This window comes from Melanostigma gelatinosum (assembly GCF_949748355.1).
Source record: "Melanostigma gelatinosum genome assembly, chromosome: 17".
NCBI lineage: Eukaryota > Metazoa > Chordata > Actinopteri > Perciformes > Zoarcidae > Melanostigma > Melanostigma gelatinosum.
The window spans coordinates 4,617,375-4,634,618 of record NC_136650.1 but is presented as its reverse complement, the minus strand read 5'-3'; the positions used below and the strand labels follow the sequence as shown (position 1 = coordinate 4,634,618).

The following is a 17,244-nucleotide window of genomic DNA, read 5'->3' as shown; positions in this document are numbered from 1 at the left end:
TATCGCCATGCTTTCTTACACAAGATCATAGTACTCGCGTTCTATAAAATCATTTCACAGTAGAAACTGTAAAAGTCTGACATAAGTGAGCTAACCTCCACCTCTATTTAACTTGCACTGCCATCATACATCACCTCAAACCCATTCTCAACATTCTATAGCTGCCGGAAAGCAACCCAGTGCTGCTCTTGTTGCCAAAGCTTTGCCACATGACATGGACAGTATCACCACCCTCAATGCTACCACACAGGCTTTTAATGCAAGTGTGTTTGCTACTCTGCATGTCTATAACGTGTGTTGTATTAACCTGTTTGCCTTGCTGTTCCAGATTGCCACTGAAGGAAATCGCTTGTGTCACGGCGGTAACAAAGGCTAGAGATCTGATAGCAGAAAAGGCCTCGCTGGCTACGGCGCTTAACTGTTTTTCCTCTTGTCTCACCGGAATGCGGAGGGGAAAGAGGAAAAACGGCAAATAAACGTGTATTTGTTTGATTTGTGTCGTCTGTTGTCGCTTGACCAACATGTTGATGTGAAGATACTTTGTGTGTTTGTATGTCTGCGTATGTGTGTGAGCGTGAACTCTGGACACAAAGTGCTCAAAGCTTGGCAAAGTGTGCACTACACAATAATTACATTGAATTTGTAAAAACTGGTGGTTTAGATCAACAACTTAAAGAGTCTGTTCCTGCAACATGATCCGGTTTAAGTGCTGGTGATGGATGCATGTCAGCATCCATTTTCCTCACATGTTCTCTCTTTTTGGGTCTATCCTCCCCCCCCCCCCCCCCCCCCCCCCCCTCGCTACTCGCTCACTCCCCTCGCTACTCGCTCACTCCCCTCAGGTGGTTCAACAGCAGAAAGCCGAATGCTCTCAGAAACTGGAAGGCCTCACCATGTGGTTGGCTGGAGCTGCCAGCCTACTGGCCAGTCAGAAAGGTGGAGCGGAGTCATGTGACGTGAACGCCTTGCAGGAGAAGCAGAAAAGACTGAAGGTACGAAACTTCTAGAATCTAAAGGACAAAGGTTTGCATGGTTATATGTCCATTCAGCTCACTTATAATCTAATAATAGCATTTTAACTCACTACATTTGCCCTCTTAGTTTACTATTTTGAACAAATACATTTTGCCTCGATAACCAGGAAGCACAGAAGGACCTCCAGACCAAAGAGGAGGGCATCGCCGAGGCCATCCGCTCCGTGGAGGAGCTCCTGGCAGACCGGAGGGAGAATCTGAGCCCAGAGGAGCGGGAGAGCCTCCAGGGTGCGCTAACGAGAATGAAGGAGCAGTACAGCGCCCTTAAAGACTCAGCAAACACGTCGCTGTCGGAGCTGGACATGGCCATCAACACCACTGTACAGCAGAACACACAAAGGGTGAGTAGAGGAGTGGTTATAGACTATAAAAAGATGTGTGTTATTGTTTGCATGTAGCTTGTTTTGTACTCACCCTCCCCTTTTTTCTCCCCTTCCCTCCAGGCGAAGGCTGTGGAGGATCTCCAGGAGACTCAGGGCCAGATAGACTCTCTGCTGAACGAGTTGTCCTCCCTCAACCAACCAGGCGGGAGATCAGTTGGATCCGGAGTGGCCCAAGATTTCGCCGATGCGCCGTTCTCACAGCCAGAGGGCGCTGTGATGTCACACACAGAGGCGCTGCAGGTTTGGAACCTCCGCTCCACGCGCAGCAGATTTCTGACTTTAGAAGCTAACAACGTTACAAAGTTCCTGACCCTTCGATCTCTCTCCCAGGCGGAGCTTCAGCAGCTCCAGTCTCAACAGGCCCAGCTGCTTCAGATCGCACAGTCGACCCGCTCCCTTCTGGACCGGCCCGACTCCGCTGTGCCTCCTGAAGAGAAGCAGAGTCTCCGGGCCGCCCTGGACCAGCTGCAGGCCCAGCACCAGGACCGGCTGCAGAGCTGCCAGGTACTCTAAATGAATACAGATGTGTGTTAAGTCTGCAGCAAGGCCCCCTGGCCTGCCTTATGTGCTGATGTGTGATATATGGACCTTTTATGTCATTGCAAATTGGATGCCAGTGACAGTCTCTGGGTTTCAGCTACCTGACTCCAACTGTTGTGACAATTTCTTCCAGGACCGTCTGAGGAAGTCTGAGGCTCTGAAGGATGAGCTGACAAAGTTCCTCCAAGAACATGGAAGTTTAGGTGCCTGGCTGGAACAAAATGAACAGGAACTACATTCCCTGGCGGAAGGAGAAACCGACGCACAAGGACTGAAGGGCAGACTGGAGCAGCACAGAAAGGTACACTTGTCAATAACATAACGGACGTTTTTCTATTCATTGTGTGATGTTATTCATTCCCCTTTTTTTAATATTTACATTCTACAAACTCAATCACAAACATGAGTGTGTGTGTTTGTCGTTCCCATTTAACAGGCTGCAGATTGTCCACAAGAGGGAGCAGTTCAGTCATGTCAGACCATATTTTGAGATCAGCAAGATATAAAGAGACATGTCAATGTTGCCACCCAGGAAAAACAAATCTGGTTTGAACCGTAACCTGTCCGTCCCTCTCCAGAGAAAGTAGGAACAGTGTGAACTCTGCCCAGTGTTGAGAAAAAACATTCTCCAGACCACAAAACAGACCAGTTTAAAATGTGTCCAAAATAAACCTTGGACACACGTAAACGCTCAGCAGCTATACAAAATATTTAAAAACGGCTGTTTTAAAGGTGCAATGTGCAGGTTCGGAAGATTATCCATTGCCTCCAAATGGTTCTTAACATCTGACATCTGAGCCGGTCGGCTCAAAGCTAATGGTGCTAACAGCGCAAACTACGGCAACGGTGCTGAATATGTCAACAAACTGACTTCCCATGCTCGGTTTGCATCCATCCATCCGTACCCGCTGACATGCGCTGATTTACACTTTCACTATCACACGCTCTCGTCTGGGAGCCACTGAGAAACTCCACTCAAGCAGTTTGGGATAATTGTCCTTTTTTTAAAAGTCCCTTGAGATCACATTGCTATGTTTTATATCTTTTCTCTGCCATTCTGGAAAGTTAATACTTTCCATTAACTCTCGTGTCTTTGTAATTATCTTTGTAACTGCACACGTCTGAATTTGTCCCCAACTGACCTGTAAACGTATCTGTGTTTCCAGCTGGCTGAGGATGTGATTTGCCACAAGGCGGACCTGCGCTTTGTTTCCATCTCGGGTCAGAAGGTTGTGGACTCTGTCCAAGGAGCTCTGGAGCAAGTAGGCGGTTCAGACCCGGCCCTGGACAGCACCAAGCAGCTGGTAACTGACAAGCTGCAGGATGCCAACCACAGATACACAAGCCTGCACACCAAGGTGAGAGATACTAGAATTTCATAGTTCTTGCATTTTTGTCTTGAATTTACACACACACATACACACACACTGAAACTCTCTGTCGGTGCGTGCAGTCGACAGAGTTGGGCAGCCGTTTGTCCGGCCTGTTGGAGCGGTACCAGCAGTACCAGGATGAGGTCGTCTCCGTCCACTCTTGGCTGAGTGCTCAAGAACAGAACCAAAGCATAGCCAAGCCCAGCGGGGAGACGGACCCCCAGAACCTGCAGGACACACTACGACAAGTACAGGTGAAGTACAGATCACAAACATGATCATAAACACAGGGTGAGGGAAGAAAGGGAGCACGACTTGTGTGGAACAATCTTATTCCGGCCAATACCTCATGTTAAGTTCTGACAAAAAAAAAAAGGGAAATGATTAAGAAAATGAATGTCTGGAAAAGGGGGTTTAACACCAGAGTGGAAATGTGGGAACCTTGTCCTTTTGTTTGACTCTGGAGTGTGTAACCTGTCCTCAGCTGCTGCAGGACGAGCTGGCCGAGCGTTCGGTGCAGCTGGAGAAGGTGAAGAGAGCAGGAAGAGAGCTGGTCAGCACGGACGAGTCTCCTTCCCTGAAAGCTGTTGACATCCTCTGTGCTGCAGGTAATATAACTCACCCAATCCGTCTTATCCCCTGACAGCTGCTCCTGAATGGGAGTTAAGATGGATGGAGTGATTTTAAAAAAGGTTTTATTTTGCCCCCCTCCTTCTTTTCAGATGGTTTAGAGAAGAGGTTTGGCTCCCTCTCTGCATCCGTGTCAGAACGGGCCGAGCAGCTGCAGACGGCCGTGGCCCAGTCCGTCAGCGTCCAGGAGGGCCTCAAGGGTCTGCTGAGCTGGCTGGAGAAACTGGTTCTGAATCCCGGACCAGTCGAACCCACCGCACAGGCCGTTCAAGACGCCATGACACAGAACCAGGTAGGAGTAAACCCAGAGGAAACGCTGCAGGTTGCTGTTGACGCGTCACATCTAGGAATCACAATATTTGCTGGAGTTTCCGTTCTAAGTCTCCTCGTCTTTCCCCAGAAACTTCGCCAGGAGCTGCTGTCCAGGCAGGGCAGCGTGGAGACCACGCGAGAGTCCGTTTCCAAACTGGTCCAGAGCTCTGACGCCTCCACGGCCTCCGGCCTCCAGGGCGCTCTCGATGATCTGACTCAGCGCTACGCCGCAGCACAGGCTAGCCAGGCCGAGAGGGAGGCTGAGCTCAAAGGGCTGTTGCCCAGGCTGGAGGGCTACGAGCGGCTGGGGATCGACCTCCGGGCCTTCACCCAGAGCCGACTGAAGGCTCTGAGCCCGGCGGGCCAGCCGGACCGCAGCGTGGACGACTACAGGCAGACCATTGAGGTCAGCAGGGGCGTCAAATTGTTTTCTATAGGTCATCTACTGTACGGTCCCACTTGAGTTGAATGATTTCAAGGTTCTGAGACCTCTTAAAGCCTCTCTGGGCATCAGTGGATCAGTGACACTGTCAACACTTTGGTCCTTTTTCTCAGGAGGTCAGGTCCGAGCTGGAGCAGGAATCCGGCCAGCTGAAGTCCTTCTGCAACCTCGGCACCGAGCTCAGCCAATCGAAAGCCTTCAACAACACTCGAACCTTATTGGACAACGTTAAAGGAGTGTCTGATGAGTTCACCCAGCTGGAAGCCAATGTCAGCACAAGGTAAACATGTTGACTGAACATGAGAGAAGTGGCTTTTTCTTTATTCATGCCGCCTTAACTGTCTTAACTATTTTCGTGCCGTTTTGTCCTTTTTTGGTTAACACCAAAACATGGACGCAAATCAATGTGCTGCTTTGCCTCAGTAGGAAATATTATTATATGTTATTATTAATAATTAAGGTTACATATAACAATGGGAGTAATAGGAATGATTATCTTAAGAACAAAATCAGTCAACCTTTTTAATCCCTTTCTCATAAATTGGGCAGTGTACCATAACAGACACAAGGGGGCACCAAATACTAAGCCGTTAGGATATCGATCATTTAGCTGGATAGTTGTGGAAACATGACATGGGTCACTTCCAGTTTGACTGACAACAAACCAGATAACCTTATGAGACAGAATACTAAGTTGTGATTGGATATGATCGGCCTGCAGAACAGACCGAGCCGCTGGCATATTCCAACATTTCTTTTCTTCTAAATGTGTAGCCTTCCCGGAGCACCAGTTGCTATGCCGACCTCGTCTGACGTGGTATCCATGAGCAGCCTCACTTGAGGCCCGTCAGAAGGGGGGGGGAATTTATAAACAGCATCAGTCTGGTGCAGATTTATTTGATTACACTTGAGTTTAGTGAGCCAGTCATCTCATAAATGTGAGTAGTTTTATGGACATATTTGAATATGTTCTGGGTGTCCGTAGCGTGTTATCTTAGTGACCGTGTTACACTCACAGAACACACTGTACATGTTGTCGGGATTATTTAGTGTGTTGACTGATGTTCCACAGCTGTTGGTTGCTGTACAGTGTGTGTGTGTGTCTACTGTATGTGTGTGTGAGCTGACGAGCAGGCCGGAGGGTGCTAATATAAGCAGACTGGACGCGGCTCATTGTCCGTCCTATAAACGGCCCTCTCAGATGTCTCCCAGCCTCCACTCCTGAGGGGGGAGAAAATAGCAGCATGATAATGATACACCTCAAAGCCAGACGGCGGACTCCTCCGAGCTGTTTTGTCTACGGGCAGTCAGCACTTTTCCAGCCGGGGCTCGAGACAGATCACATACAAAGCAGGAGGTCAAGGCCGCGCTAACGCTGGCCAGAGTGGACCTTTAATTACCCCTGCTCATAGGGCTTTGTGTATTCTCATGAGTGAGAGAGACCAAACGATTGCTTTCATTTGAGTTGAAAACATAACGATGTGACTTAAGCTGAATTGTCCATCGATGTCCCCCCTTCATGCACCTCCTCCTCAACCGCTCTCTCGCCGCGTCCTTCCTTCTCCGACTCTTCTTCACACCATCCTCTTCCTCTGTCCCCTCGCAGGTTCGCTGCGATCCAGGCCTGTGAGCAGCAGCTGCTCCAGTTCCGCGGACTGTCTGGCTCCCTGTCCAGGTGGCTTCAGACGGGGCAGGACCAGCTGCCGTCCAAAGAGGCCAACCTCAACACAGAGGGCCTGCAGAGGAGAGTCCAGCAGCTCACGGTGGGTCTTGAAACAAAAGTTTTGCACCTGCCGCTTTTTAACGTGAAGAAAAGGGAAACATTTAGGGAACACGCGGTTGGAATTCACTTACTATAATGTGCTCTCAAAGCACCACGACTCAGCAAAATGCATTTTGCCTCCAGGACTTGTTGAATGACTGGGAGTCTCAGGGATCACGGGTTCAGGAGCTGAACAAGACGGGCTCAGAGCTGGAGACCCTCATCATCGACGTCACCGCTCCTCAGACCAAAGCGGGTGAGAGACGCAGCCAAACCCGCCCTCACTTTAATCCACTTATTTTCCTCATGAGAGCATTTTGGAAGTGATTTGAGATTCAAAGATGATGTAGGCCGGTGGAAAGAATCACCAAGAGGTTATGAAATGATTTGACCCGCGTGCAACATAGAAAATTAAAAACTGAGGATGAACACGTGGGCAGCATAAATCTATAATTACTAAATCTCATGAACACTAATTCACAGGTTTTCTTGTGGAAGGCAGAAGGAAATATCATTAGTTAAAAGTCCAATTTTACAATAAACAGAAAATGCACTTTTTGATTATCAGGATTGGATCAGAAAGGAATCCATTGCATCGGTGGCAATTTTTGATATATTCATAAAATGTCTGTCGTGTAAAGTCGATGGGTATCCATCCTCCATGTCTTTTCCTCGCTTGTCATCTGTTTCCACTGGGTTTTTTGGCGACGTCCTCAGTTCTCCTGCTGAGCTCTGAAGCATTTGTGCTCACTGGTGCTGTTGTACGACGGCATGTGAGAGAGATTATCCTTCCAGATTATCCTGACCATAAAAACATTATTTTATGTGCAATGAAATTCAGATGGCGAATATTCTTTTTTTTTTTCTTAGTTTTTTGTTTCATTTCTCTTAAATGTGCCACTTGTTTCTAGTAAATGTATGACTTTAATCTCGACATTATTCCCTGTCCCCTGGCTTTGTAATTTATTTTTTATTTTATGTTTTACCTACACTGACCCCATCACAACGTTGCAGCTGTGGAGGTCGTACAGAACTTGTATTGTGTCCGAATTTCTGAACACGTCACTGGCCCTGTTTTGTGTCTGACCATTGCTTGTGCGAGTGTATGTTGTGGTGCCACTGTCTCAGTCAGGTGTGTGTCTCTCTCCCAGGTGCTCCTCACATCAATGGCTCATCAGGTCCCAGCAGTGTCAATGGCATTCACACCTGTAAAGGTGAGCTCTCTCTCTCTCTCTCTCTCGCTCTCTCGCTCTCGCGCTCGCTCTCTCTCGCTCTCTCTCTCTCTCTCTCTCTCTCTCTCTCTCTCACTCTCTCTCTCTCTCTCTCTCGCTCTCTCTCTCGCTCTCTCTCTCGCTCTCTCTCGCTCGCTCTCTCTCTCTCGCTCTCTCTCTCTCTCTCTACTTATTTATTTATTGCCTCCTGAAAACGAGTCTCTAACATAAACCTGATTGAATAATTCTCCAGCTATATTGGTGTTGATGGTTTCTGGTCACTTTGAGAGATTACTGCAGTGTTCCACTGTTTCCAGTGTCCTATACTGTCGCGTCTCTGTCAACTGTATGTCCGTGCAAAACATCCGTCAGTGGCAAATTTGTTGAATTTAAAAAAACATATTTTAACATCAGGATCTGCCAGACTTCCTTTATCTGGGCTGCCTAACCTTACTGGTTTATATTTCTGTTGACTTTACTTAACTTGCTTTACTTACCTAGATTTTATTTTCTGAATCCGCCCCGCCTGCTAATCTCTCTCCCTATTCGGTCATCACCCAGCAGCTTCTCTCCGCCCTCTTCCTGTGCCCTCAGACCTGACGGAGCTGCAGGTAGCCGTGTCCGATGTGAACGGTCGATATGAGACGCTGGGCGGGGAGCTGAAGGAGCGCCTCGGTCGCCAGAAGACCTCGCTGGAGCTGAGGCAGAAGGCCAGTCAGGGCACCGACGAGCTCAAGAGCTGGCTGACGGACAGAGAGCACAGCCTGAAGCAGGGACAGACCGCCTCCCCCTCCAAGCCTGAGGCGGTACGCGCCCAGGCCCAGGAAAACAAGGTAGAGGACCGGGTCCATCTCCAGGGCCTGTTTTATGACCCTTCCTACATGAGCACTGGTCACCTTTCCACCTGTTTTCAGTTTTATAGTACCGGCATTGACACAAGCATATCTGCTGATATCTAAATTCACAGATCACAACGCTCACGTTTTCATGAACCAATAGGGCTCAAACCTCGACTGTGTGCCGTGGCTCAAATTCCAGTGAGCTAGAACGAGCTAGAAACATGAAACTCTGCCGAATAACTGGAAATTATGTGCAGGTCCTTCCCAGGAAATATGACTCTAATTGGCCACATGGTGGCGCTGTAATTAACACCCAAAAATTCGATTTTTGGAAAGGCCACGCCCCTCACACAAGTCCGACCGACTTAAAATTTGGTAGGAATTTCCAGGTCAGTGTGCTCCACAGAAAAGCCTCTTTGACCTTTTGAAATGACTGAAGAACATATTTTGGACATTTCCTCCTAACCGAGAGTCTGAATACTCCCAAATTTCCCTCAGATCATGATTGGACCAAGCTCATTACAGGTTGTGTAAAGTTTGTTGATATCTCATTGTCATTTGAAGACACTGACCAATGAAATTCAAAAGGGCGTGGCTCAACACATTCATAGATCAAACTCCACAAGCGTTGGTCCAATCATCACAAGACTGGCAGGATATGTTTCAATAAGCACCTGAAACATACCCTGGTCGTTTCCTTCAAATGGGCCACTAGGGAGCGCTACTAAAGGCCGGAAATGGGCGGGGCATAGCACAAATCTGACTAAATTGGAAATTTTTGGTCCAATCGCCAGGAAACTTACAGGATATGTTTCCTGACAATGTTGGACCATGTGTGTAAAACTATTTTGAAATTGCTCAATAGGAGGCGCCAACACATGTGCATGTACCTGGTGCTTATTTGGCCATAAATCAGTCACAGTTTTTTTTAAACATCACCAAACTTGGTGAATGTTTTTAATTAAGCTGTCTAAACGTATCCCCAAAATGCTTTCCAAGAAATATGACTGGCGGGACTTTGAGAGTGTAATTAATGAACGGCTGCATACACTGTAATGATGAAACCAGTGTGTGATTGGTCTCACTCCTTTAGACAGAATGAAACCAGTTGACGTGACTTCGCTCAGCTTTGTGAAGCCTGAAAACAGCTCGCGGCTACATTTTGTTTTGTGTGCCTCTTGTTGAGGTATATTTAAGTTCTTTTCAGTGTATGTCATGCTCTTTCTCCTTAAGGTCCTGCTTTCAGAGCTGACCGAGCACTCTGGGAAGGTGGAGGAGCTGAAGAGCACGCTGAGGAAGCTGATTGCTGACAATCCTGATTCTCCTGAGTCAGAAACATGGAGACAGCAGCTGCAAGAGATTGGTAGGTGCTGCAGATGACACAAATACATGAGGACATATGACAAGATGATGAGACAGCCATTTTCAAGATACTAGATAGATTACAGCTCTGTCTCAGATCATGCAGGTTCCAAAAGGCAAAAACTGAGAAACAAAGGAAACAAGAGTAGGCGCTGTTACTGTGGCGTGTTGCTGAAAACCGTTAAAAACAAAGTGGCACTGTGCCTCAGCATTTGTAATCGTTCTTTCTAAGAGATGGCGAGGAGCTGAGATCAATATTATCCAGGGAGAGAGTGGGAAGTGTTCCTGTCAGAGCTATTTGTTCACTCGCATACTTGATAGTTTTACTAGGGCCTCCTATGAGGTAACCAAGATAGAAATATTTAATATGAAATCCAAGAAGGGGGCCTTCATATTTCATCATGCCTTTTCAGAGCCACGTTTACTGAATGCGAGCGCGCACACACACACACACACACACACACACACACACACACACACACACACACACACACACTGAAGGATGCTCAGAACATGAGTTGGAGAGACAGGAGGAGGAGTAGGAGGAGGGACAAAGGACAAAGATTGTTTTGTTAGTTTTTTTCCACTGTGCTGTAATAGGACTTTAAAGGTGCATTGTGTAATACTTGGCCGCATGCTCCAAACAAATACGTGGCAGCATTTCACCTCTACTGCTGAGTCCATCAAATCTAATTTTACAGACTTCATTTATATATAAATATAGCCATCTACGAACTAACAGCAGGGCAAGAATACACAATTCAACTGTTGACACCCTGAGAGCTGGTAAAAATAATACTGCTATCGTGTAATCTTCACGTGTGGCGTCGGTATATATTGTGTTTCCTGACCCGGGCAGTACAGTCTGTGTACGCTTTGATAGTTCAACAAACAAGCTATCAAAACGTACACGCACCCTTGACCCTCGATGTGACCGACGAGCCCTCCGGGCAGCTCTACTTCTTCGTCCTCTCATGATGGACCGAGGACAGACTGGACGCTACAGCGGCTCACTGTCGCCTCCTTTGGTACAAGTGGTATTACGAGACGGGACGGTCGGACACATTGCACCTTTTAATGTTGGACAAGTTCAAAAGCAAAGGAAGGAAAGGAGACGTTAACTTGTAACAATGAATACGCTTCATGACGACCTGCTTCCAAAAACAGATACACGCATTCATCAACATTTTGCATTCCCCCCCACTCACATCTATTGGTCATATTCCTCCAGACTCCCGCTGGCAGACGGCCAATCGGACCGCGGCCCAGAGGCAGACGGAGCTGGAGACGTGTGCCGACAGGCTGGGCAGCTTTGCCTCGGCGGCGGCCCAGCTGGGCCCGTGGCTGAGGGAGAAGGAGCTGATGATGAGCGTGCTGGGGCCGCTGAGCATCGACCCCAACATGCTCAACACGCAGAAGCAACAAGCACAGGTATGGGAGCGGAGACGGTAGACGCTGCAGAAAATCCATCATGAGGAGAAATACATGAAAAGAAAACCACAGAATAATGAAAACAGCTGCTATGTATTAATAGTTTCTTGCACTGTAAATACAAATATCTACACTTTCCATTCATTTATTAGATCGTATGTCTCTTATTTTGACACTTATATGCACTTAAGTCATGGAGGCAAGCTGACTATGAGGATAACAACGTATTTTAAGGCTTTGCATATTTAAGACTTGCATGGTACAATGTCAATTCCAAATCACATTATAATATTTAAGATGTTCCATTACGCTGTGCTCGCACCAAATGCATCGCAAAATGTTTTACATACAGAGTCAATGTAACGACGCGATTGGATATTTCACTCTGTGTTTGGTGTGAACGCAGCATTAGTCTGTCAATGCAGTTCTATGTTTTTTAATGAAACCCGATATTTAAGTTCCTGATTAACCGAATAATCCTCTTTCTTCAAGTTCATGCTGCGAGAGTTCGAGACCAGGCGGCCACAGTTTGAGCAGCTGACCCAGTCCGCCGAGGGGATCCTCTCTCAGACTGACTACTCTGCTCAGGACCCCAAGGACCTGGCGGAGGTGCGGTCCGAGCTGGGCTCTATCACCGAGCAGTGGGAGGACCTCACGAACCGACTGACCCAGAGATCGAACCGCATCGACCAGGCCCAAGGAACCAGCGGGCAGTACCAGGTGAGTCTACTGTAGTCTAGATTGGTTGTATGTCGTCGCGTTAAACCATGACGGTGTCATCGTCTAACCCTCCTCCTCTTCCTCCTCTGGCTCAGGCCTTGCTCCGAGAGCTCTCCTCCAGCGTTTCTGCTCTGGCTGAGAGGCTGGACGGTCAGGCCTCGCTCAGCGCCCAACCCGAGGCGCTGAAACGCCGCCTACAGGAAACCGGAGAGATCCGCTCGGAGCTGGAGAGACGGCGCACCGAGCTGGCCGAGGCCGAGCGGCTCTGCAGCGAGCTGAGCACCATCGTGGCCGAACCATACCTGAAGGAAGAGCTGAGTAAAAGACTGGAGAGTGTCAGCGGGCCGCTGAAGAACTTGGAGGAGCGCGCAGGTTTGTGGACTTTATGTGGTTGATATAGTAAGTGTGCAAAATGAGGGCTCTGGTATATTTGTGCTTGGTTTATATGCCGATAGTGTTTTCTCCAGAGAGATGATGGTTCACCTTGATGAATTACGGTTTGATGTAGTCGAAGAATATTCCGTTTCAAATGTAATCCCTGTAATGGGATATTGTTTGGATTACAAGTACACAACGAGCAAGTCCGCTCAGATAAATATTACAAAAAGTCCTTAAATCCTATTTGTTTGAACTAGTTTTTCAGTGTTTACGTTTGTAATCCTTCATGCTTTTCTCTCTCTTCTAGCCGACGGCCTGTCTCAGCTCCAGGCCGCCCTGTCGTCCACCCAGCAGTTCCAGCAGATGTTTGAGGAGTTGCGCTCCTGGCTCGACAAGCGGGCCGATCCCAGAGAGTCCCCAAGCGACTCTCTGCCCTGTCAGCCGGAGGCCGTCCGCTCCCTGCTCGCGCAGACGGACGACCTCCAGCGCGCGGTCGCCAGCCAGCGAGGTTCCTACGAGCTGATTCAAGCCGAGGGGGCGTCGCTGCTCGCCACCCTCCCCGCGGGCGGAGACGAGCGGTCCGCCCTGCAGTCCCGCCTTGCCGCCCTGAAGCAGGACTGGGAGGGGCTGAACCAGGAGATCTCGGAGCGAGAGAGCAGGTTGAAGACCACGCTGAACAAAGCGGAAGCCTACCAGCAGCTCAAGGCCGAGCTCTTACCGTGGTTAGCGGAGTGCGACCAGAAAGACGGGGAGATCCAGCCATCGCTGGACTGTGCGGCCCTGTACGAAGCCTTGCAGAAGGCCCGGGGTCTGGCACTGGACCTCGAAAGACGACAACCTCTTCTCCAGACCTTCAATACTGCAGCAGATCAGCTGCTGGAACAATGCTGCATCGGGGAGGAGGAGGTATGCAGTTTTCAGACTTTCTACTCTCAGTAAATATTTTTTATATTATTTTCATGCTTGTGGAATTATATGTATATATTTTTTAAGGACCCAACTGGCTTTCTGCAGGTACGAGATGAGAAGGCCCAGCTGAACCGCAGAGTGGACCGACTGGGCGAGAGGCTCCACACCCGCACCTCCCAGCTGGAGGAGCTAGCGGGCCGCCTGAAGGAGTTTGAAGAGGGCCGGCAGGCTGCAGAGAGGAGGCTGGAGGCCGCCAAGCACCAGATTGAAGTCCAGGAGGCTCTGGGACCACAGGTGCTGTAAAACATTGTCCTCGTGTCACTTTTATTCTACTTTCTAAAAAAGAAGTCGATGGCAATTGATGTTTACCTTTCTCCCCTTCAGGCATGCAGTGCTAAGAGCCTGGAGCGGCTGAGAAGTCAGCAGGAGAGTCTGAGGTCCCTGCAGCCTCAGGTGGTCTACCTCAGAGACCTGGCCCAGGGGCTGGTACAGGACGCGCCCCAGACGCTGGGAGGCAGCACCGAGGGGGCACAGAGGCTTCAGGAGCAGGCCAGAGACACAGAGAGAGAGTATGATGGCGTAACTGACAAGGTGAGGAGCATTTTTCTATTTACTATTGGAAAGTACTGCAGCGGTCCTTCCAAAGTGCGTACTGATGCCTACAATAAGGTCTGTGGTGAACACAAGCTGAAGAGATTCTAACGTTTTGCTCTCCAATGTAAAACACCCCTCTCACCAATCTTGAAGCTTTTAAGTGTCTTAAAAAAGATGATCTTGCTGAAGTATCACTTATTTTCTGCAATAATTAAACAGAAAAAATCCCATTGGCTTTTGGTGGAGGGTTGACTTAAAAGCAATACGTCATCCCTGCATCTCTCTACGTCCAGCAGCCTCTGTCGATGAGCTGTCATCAGGCTGTCAAATGTCTGCGCACTCTAGGCGGCACTGTCGATGTGACACGTCCTCCCCTGTGCAAAGGATTGTGGGTCAGAATAGTCAGAAAAGCATGCCGGCTTGCATACTGCAAAATGCACCGGATGCAGAAGGACATCTCAGTTTTTATTTTGCATTCTGCATTTGACACACACACTATTTTTCCTGGCATACTAAATAGTTTGGTAGGATGGGTATGGGTATTGGACACTTTAAAACAAAACAAAAAAAAGATTCTAGTAAATGCTCAAGGCTGTTAGGTCACATGTTCTTCGGGGGCTCAGCAGACAAGTGTCCTGGAGCTGAGGGAACGCAGAACAACTGCTGACAGAAGAGTTTCGGCCATTTGAGTTGCAGTCGTCATATATGGTCATTGTGGACGTTCAACACTTTATCACAGTTTGAAATGTAAACCAGAGCTTTGTGAACTCAGCACCCACAGCGTCGCATCTATTTTCTGCAACCCAGCAGCTCCCAGATGTTCCATTTAAGGTTACAACCATCAGGTACTCTCACTTTCACGGTCTATAAAAACCACTGGCCGACTCATTCACTGAGATGTTTCTGTTTCTTTTTAAAAAATATTGATCGGATGTCGTTGCTGCAGAGATGATGCAGATCGCCCTCCTCTGCTCCTACTGTCTCTTTCTTGCACATTAGACCATCTTTTTCAACTTGCCGTTGTGTTGCAGCATCTTCTGATTGGTCACACGTCACTCTGTTCCGGTGATTTGCTCCGTTCACACAGGCTCCTCTGTGTTTGATTCGACCTTTTGTGTGTCACAAAAACAGCACCGCTGTCCTCCTTTCATTCTAAATGGCTGCTTTCTTTGGCCACTCGACAACCGTGACTTGACGTGTGACATATTGCGACTTCACTCCAAACACAGTGAAAAGTGGACCTGCTCAGTCCTGATTTCAGATTTGATACCTTTGTTTTCTTCTGTTTTTTCTTTCCGATTCGGAAACCTTGAATAAAAATGATTCTACGCCTTACAGCTGGAAAGCAGACGTTTCATTTTGTGAATTTCTTTGATGCACACATTTAACTTGGTTTTTCCCTCCACCTCTCTCGCTCTCTTTCCTCTGTCAGATCGAGCAGTGCTGCTCCTCCCTGGAGTCCCGGCTGCAGGGCGTCGGCGAGGTTCAGTCCCACGTACGCGACGTGTTCTCGCGCATCGCCGACCTCGATGACGAGCTGGACTCCCTCAGCCCCGTCGGACGTGACGCGGACTCCCTGGCCTCTCAGGCCGATGCCCTGAAGGGCTTCCTGTCCCGTCTGGCCGACCTCAGGGCGGAGCTGGACGGTCACACGTCAGACTGCACCACCATGCTGCGGCGGGAAGGCTCCTCCCCCGACCTCCTGGCTCTCAGGAGGGAGTCGGAGGCTCTGAGCCGCCAGGCGGGCAAGGTGAGGGTGGAGGAAGACGACGATGATGATGGCGGTGGCCTCATTTATGTGACGTAAAAGTTAAATCAGTTTCATCTCGTTACGAGGTCCTTTATTTCTGTACTTTGTTCTCCAGCTGAGCGAGCGCGGTCAGGTCAGGTTGGACCAGATCGAGGAGGCGGCTGAGAGGGTCCGGGAGTTCTACAGGCTGGTGGGCGAGCTGCAAGGCCTGCTAGGAAGGGCTGAAGACGGGCTGAACTCTCAGGGCATGGTCGGCACAGAGGTGGAGATGATCAAACAGCAGCTGCAGGAGTTTAAGGTAGGGTGGACTTCTTCTTGCTGGTTATTTACACGGGTGTGAATGTGGTGTATGTGGATATGAGTGTGTGAAGCGGCAGTATGTCCCGTAGAGGAAGATATCACTGTGCGTTCGTTGATGGTCAGAGAATCAGATTGAAATCTGAAGTCCCTCTTTCCGAATGATTCCGCTTGGATTGGTTTTCCTGTGGTATGTTCTGCAGCACACATGTGAGTAGTGTGTACGAGTACACGTGTGCTCTCATTGGCTGATGCAGCCATAATATCCGCTTCATTGTGTGACATGAGAGTCTCTAACTGTATTCAGGGGGTGAAAAGGTTGTACATGCTTGTCTGCACATTCTCCTCCTTTCCCATCATGCCACTGAATGTTTCTTGCTCAGATGAACAGAAAACTCTCTGTGTAACACGTGTTCTCTGTGCGCGCGTCCTGAATAGTTACATTCAACATTTGTGATGTGTCTGTACCATCCTCTTCTCTTGCTCATACCTCTAGAGACTGTGTGTGTGTGTGTGTGTGTGTGTGTGTGTGTGTGTGTGTGTGTGTGTGTGTGTGTGTGTGTGTGTGTGTGTGTGTGTGTGTGTGTGTGTGTGTGTGTGTGTGTGTGTGTGTGTGTGTGTGTGTGTGTGTGTGTGTGTGTGTGTGTGTGTGTGTGTGTGTGTGTGTGTGCGAAGGACTCGTGGTGTGTCAGGAGTCAGTGATCGTGATCAGTCACACACATGAAATGCCTGATCACGCTGCTGGATCATGAAGCTTTTCTTTCCTCGATAGGACAGTTGAGATGCTCGTTTCTATTTGATGATTATTATAAAGTATATATATAAAGTTTGAGGACCAAAAATGTATTTTCATACAGGACATAGAGTTGTCCTCTTTTTAAAGCAGCAAAGTGGACATAAACACATCAGTGCTAGAAAGGCCATGTTTATGGACTCGTCTGAATATAATTGCATGTATTGTTATGCTTCACATAAATTCCGTCTTGTGATATTTAAGCATGAAGATGTAAACGGATGTAGTTTGTTTCCCCATGTAGACGTGCATCGTAGCCCACCTCAGGAATGCGCTTTGCTGGCACCTCCATTGTATTTCATTGCTGTCTTTACGGGCACAGACCTCTCTTTCAGTCTTGACTACTGTCATTAAAGAGGCATGATGTAACATCCTGTCCACTTTAGAAAAGCAATCCCCACGCACACCAGAAGGACCTGTTCTTTCCTTTCAAGCGATCGATGAGTCATTTGATAGGACAGCTAATAGTTTACACGCCTTTGAA

The 17,244-nt window shown here is 48.5% G+C and overlaps 1 protein-coding gene across 1 annotated transcript in view; it reads left to right on the top strand.

The window, feature by feature from the left end:
• The window catches only part of macf1a (microtubule actin crosslinking factor 1a), a gene marked incomplete at its 5' end in the record, with an annotated part of 117,677 nt that overhangs the window by 38,209 nt on the left and 62,224 nt on the right, over positions 1-17,244 (top strand). The window contains 24 exons of the mRNA XM_079288262.1: positions 843-992; positions 1,142-1,375; positions 1,478-1,657; positions 1,748-1,921; positions 2,091-2,258; positions 3,124-3,315; positions 3,411-3,584; positions 3,815-3,938; positions 4,053-4,252; positions 4,361-4,678; positions 4,828-4,994; positions 6,321-6,477; positions 6,621-6,732; positions 7,628-7,690; positions 8,282-8,520; positions 9,760-9,889; positions 11,120-11,319; positions 11,812-12,039; positions 12,135-12,411; positions 12,725-13,323; positions 13,432-13,620; positions 13,711-13,917; positions 15,353-15,670; positions 15,786-15,968. Coding sequence (XP_079144388.1) covers positions 843-992; positions 1,142-1,375; positions 1,478-1,657; positions 1,748-1,921; positions 2,091-2,258; positions 3,124-3,315; positions 3,411-3,584; positions 3,815-3,938; positions 4,053-4,252; positions 4,361-4,678; positions 4,828-4,994; positions 6,321-6,477; positions 6,621-6,732; positions 7,628-7,690; positions 8,282-8,520; positions 9,760-9,889; positions 11,120-11,319; positions 11,812-12,039; positions 12,135-12,411; positions 12,725-13,323; positions 13,432-13,620; positions 13,711-13,917; positions 15,353-15,670; positions 15,786-15,968 — 4,983 coding nt within the window. The remainder of the gene's footprint in view (positions 1-842; positions 993-1,141; positions 1,376-1,477; positions 1,658-1,747; positions 1,922-2,090; positions 2,259-3,123; positions 3,316-3,410; positions 3,585-3,814; positions 3,939-4,052; positions 4,253-4,360; positions 4,679-4,827; positions 4,995-6,320; positions 6,478-6,620; positions 6,733-7,627; positions 7,691-8,281; positions 8,521-9,759; positions 9,890-11,119; positions 11,320-11,811; positions 12,040-12,134; positions 12,412-12,724; positions 13,324-13,431; positions 13,621-13,710; positions 13,918-15,352; positions 15,671-15,785; positions 15,969-17,244) is intronic.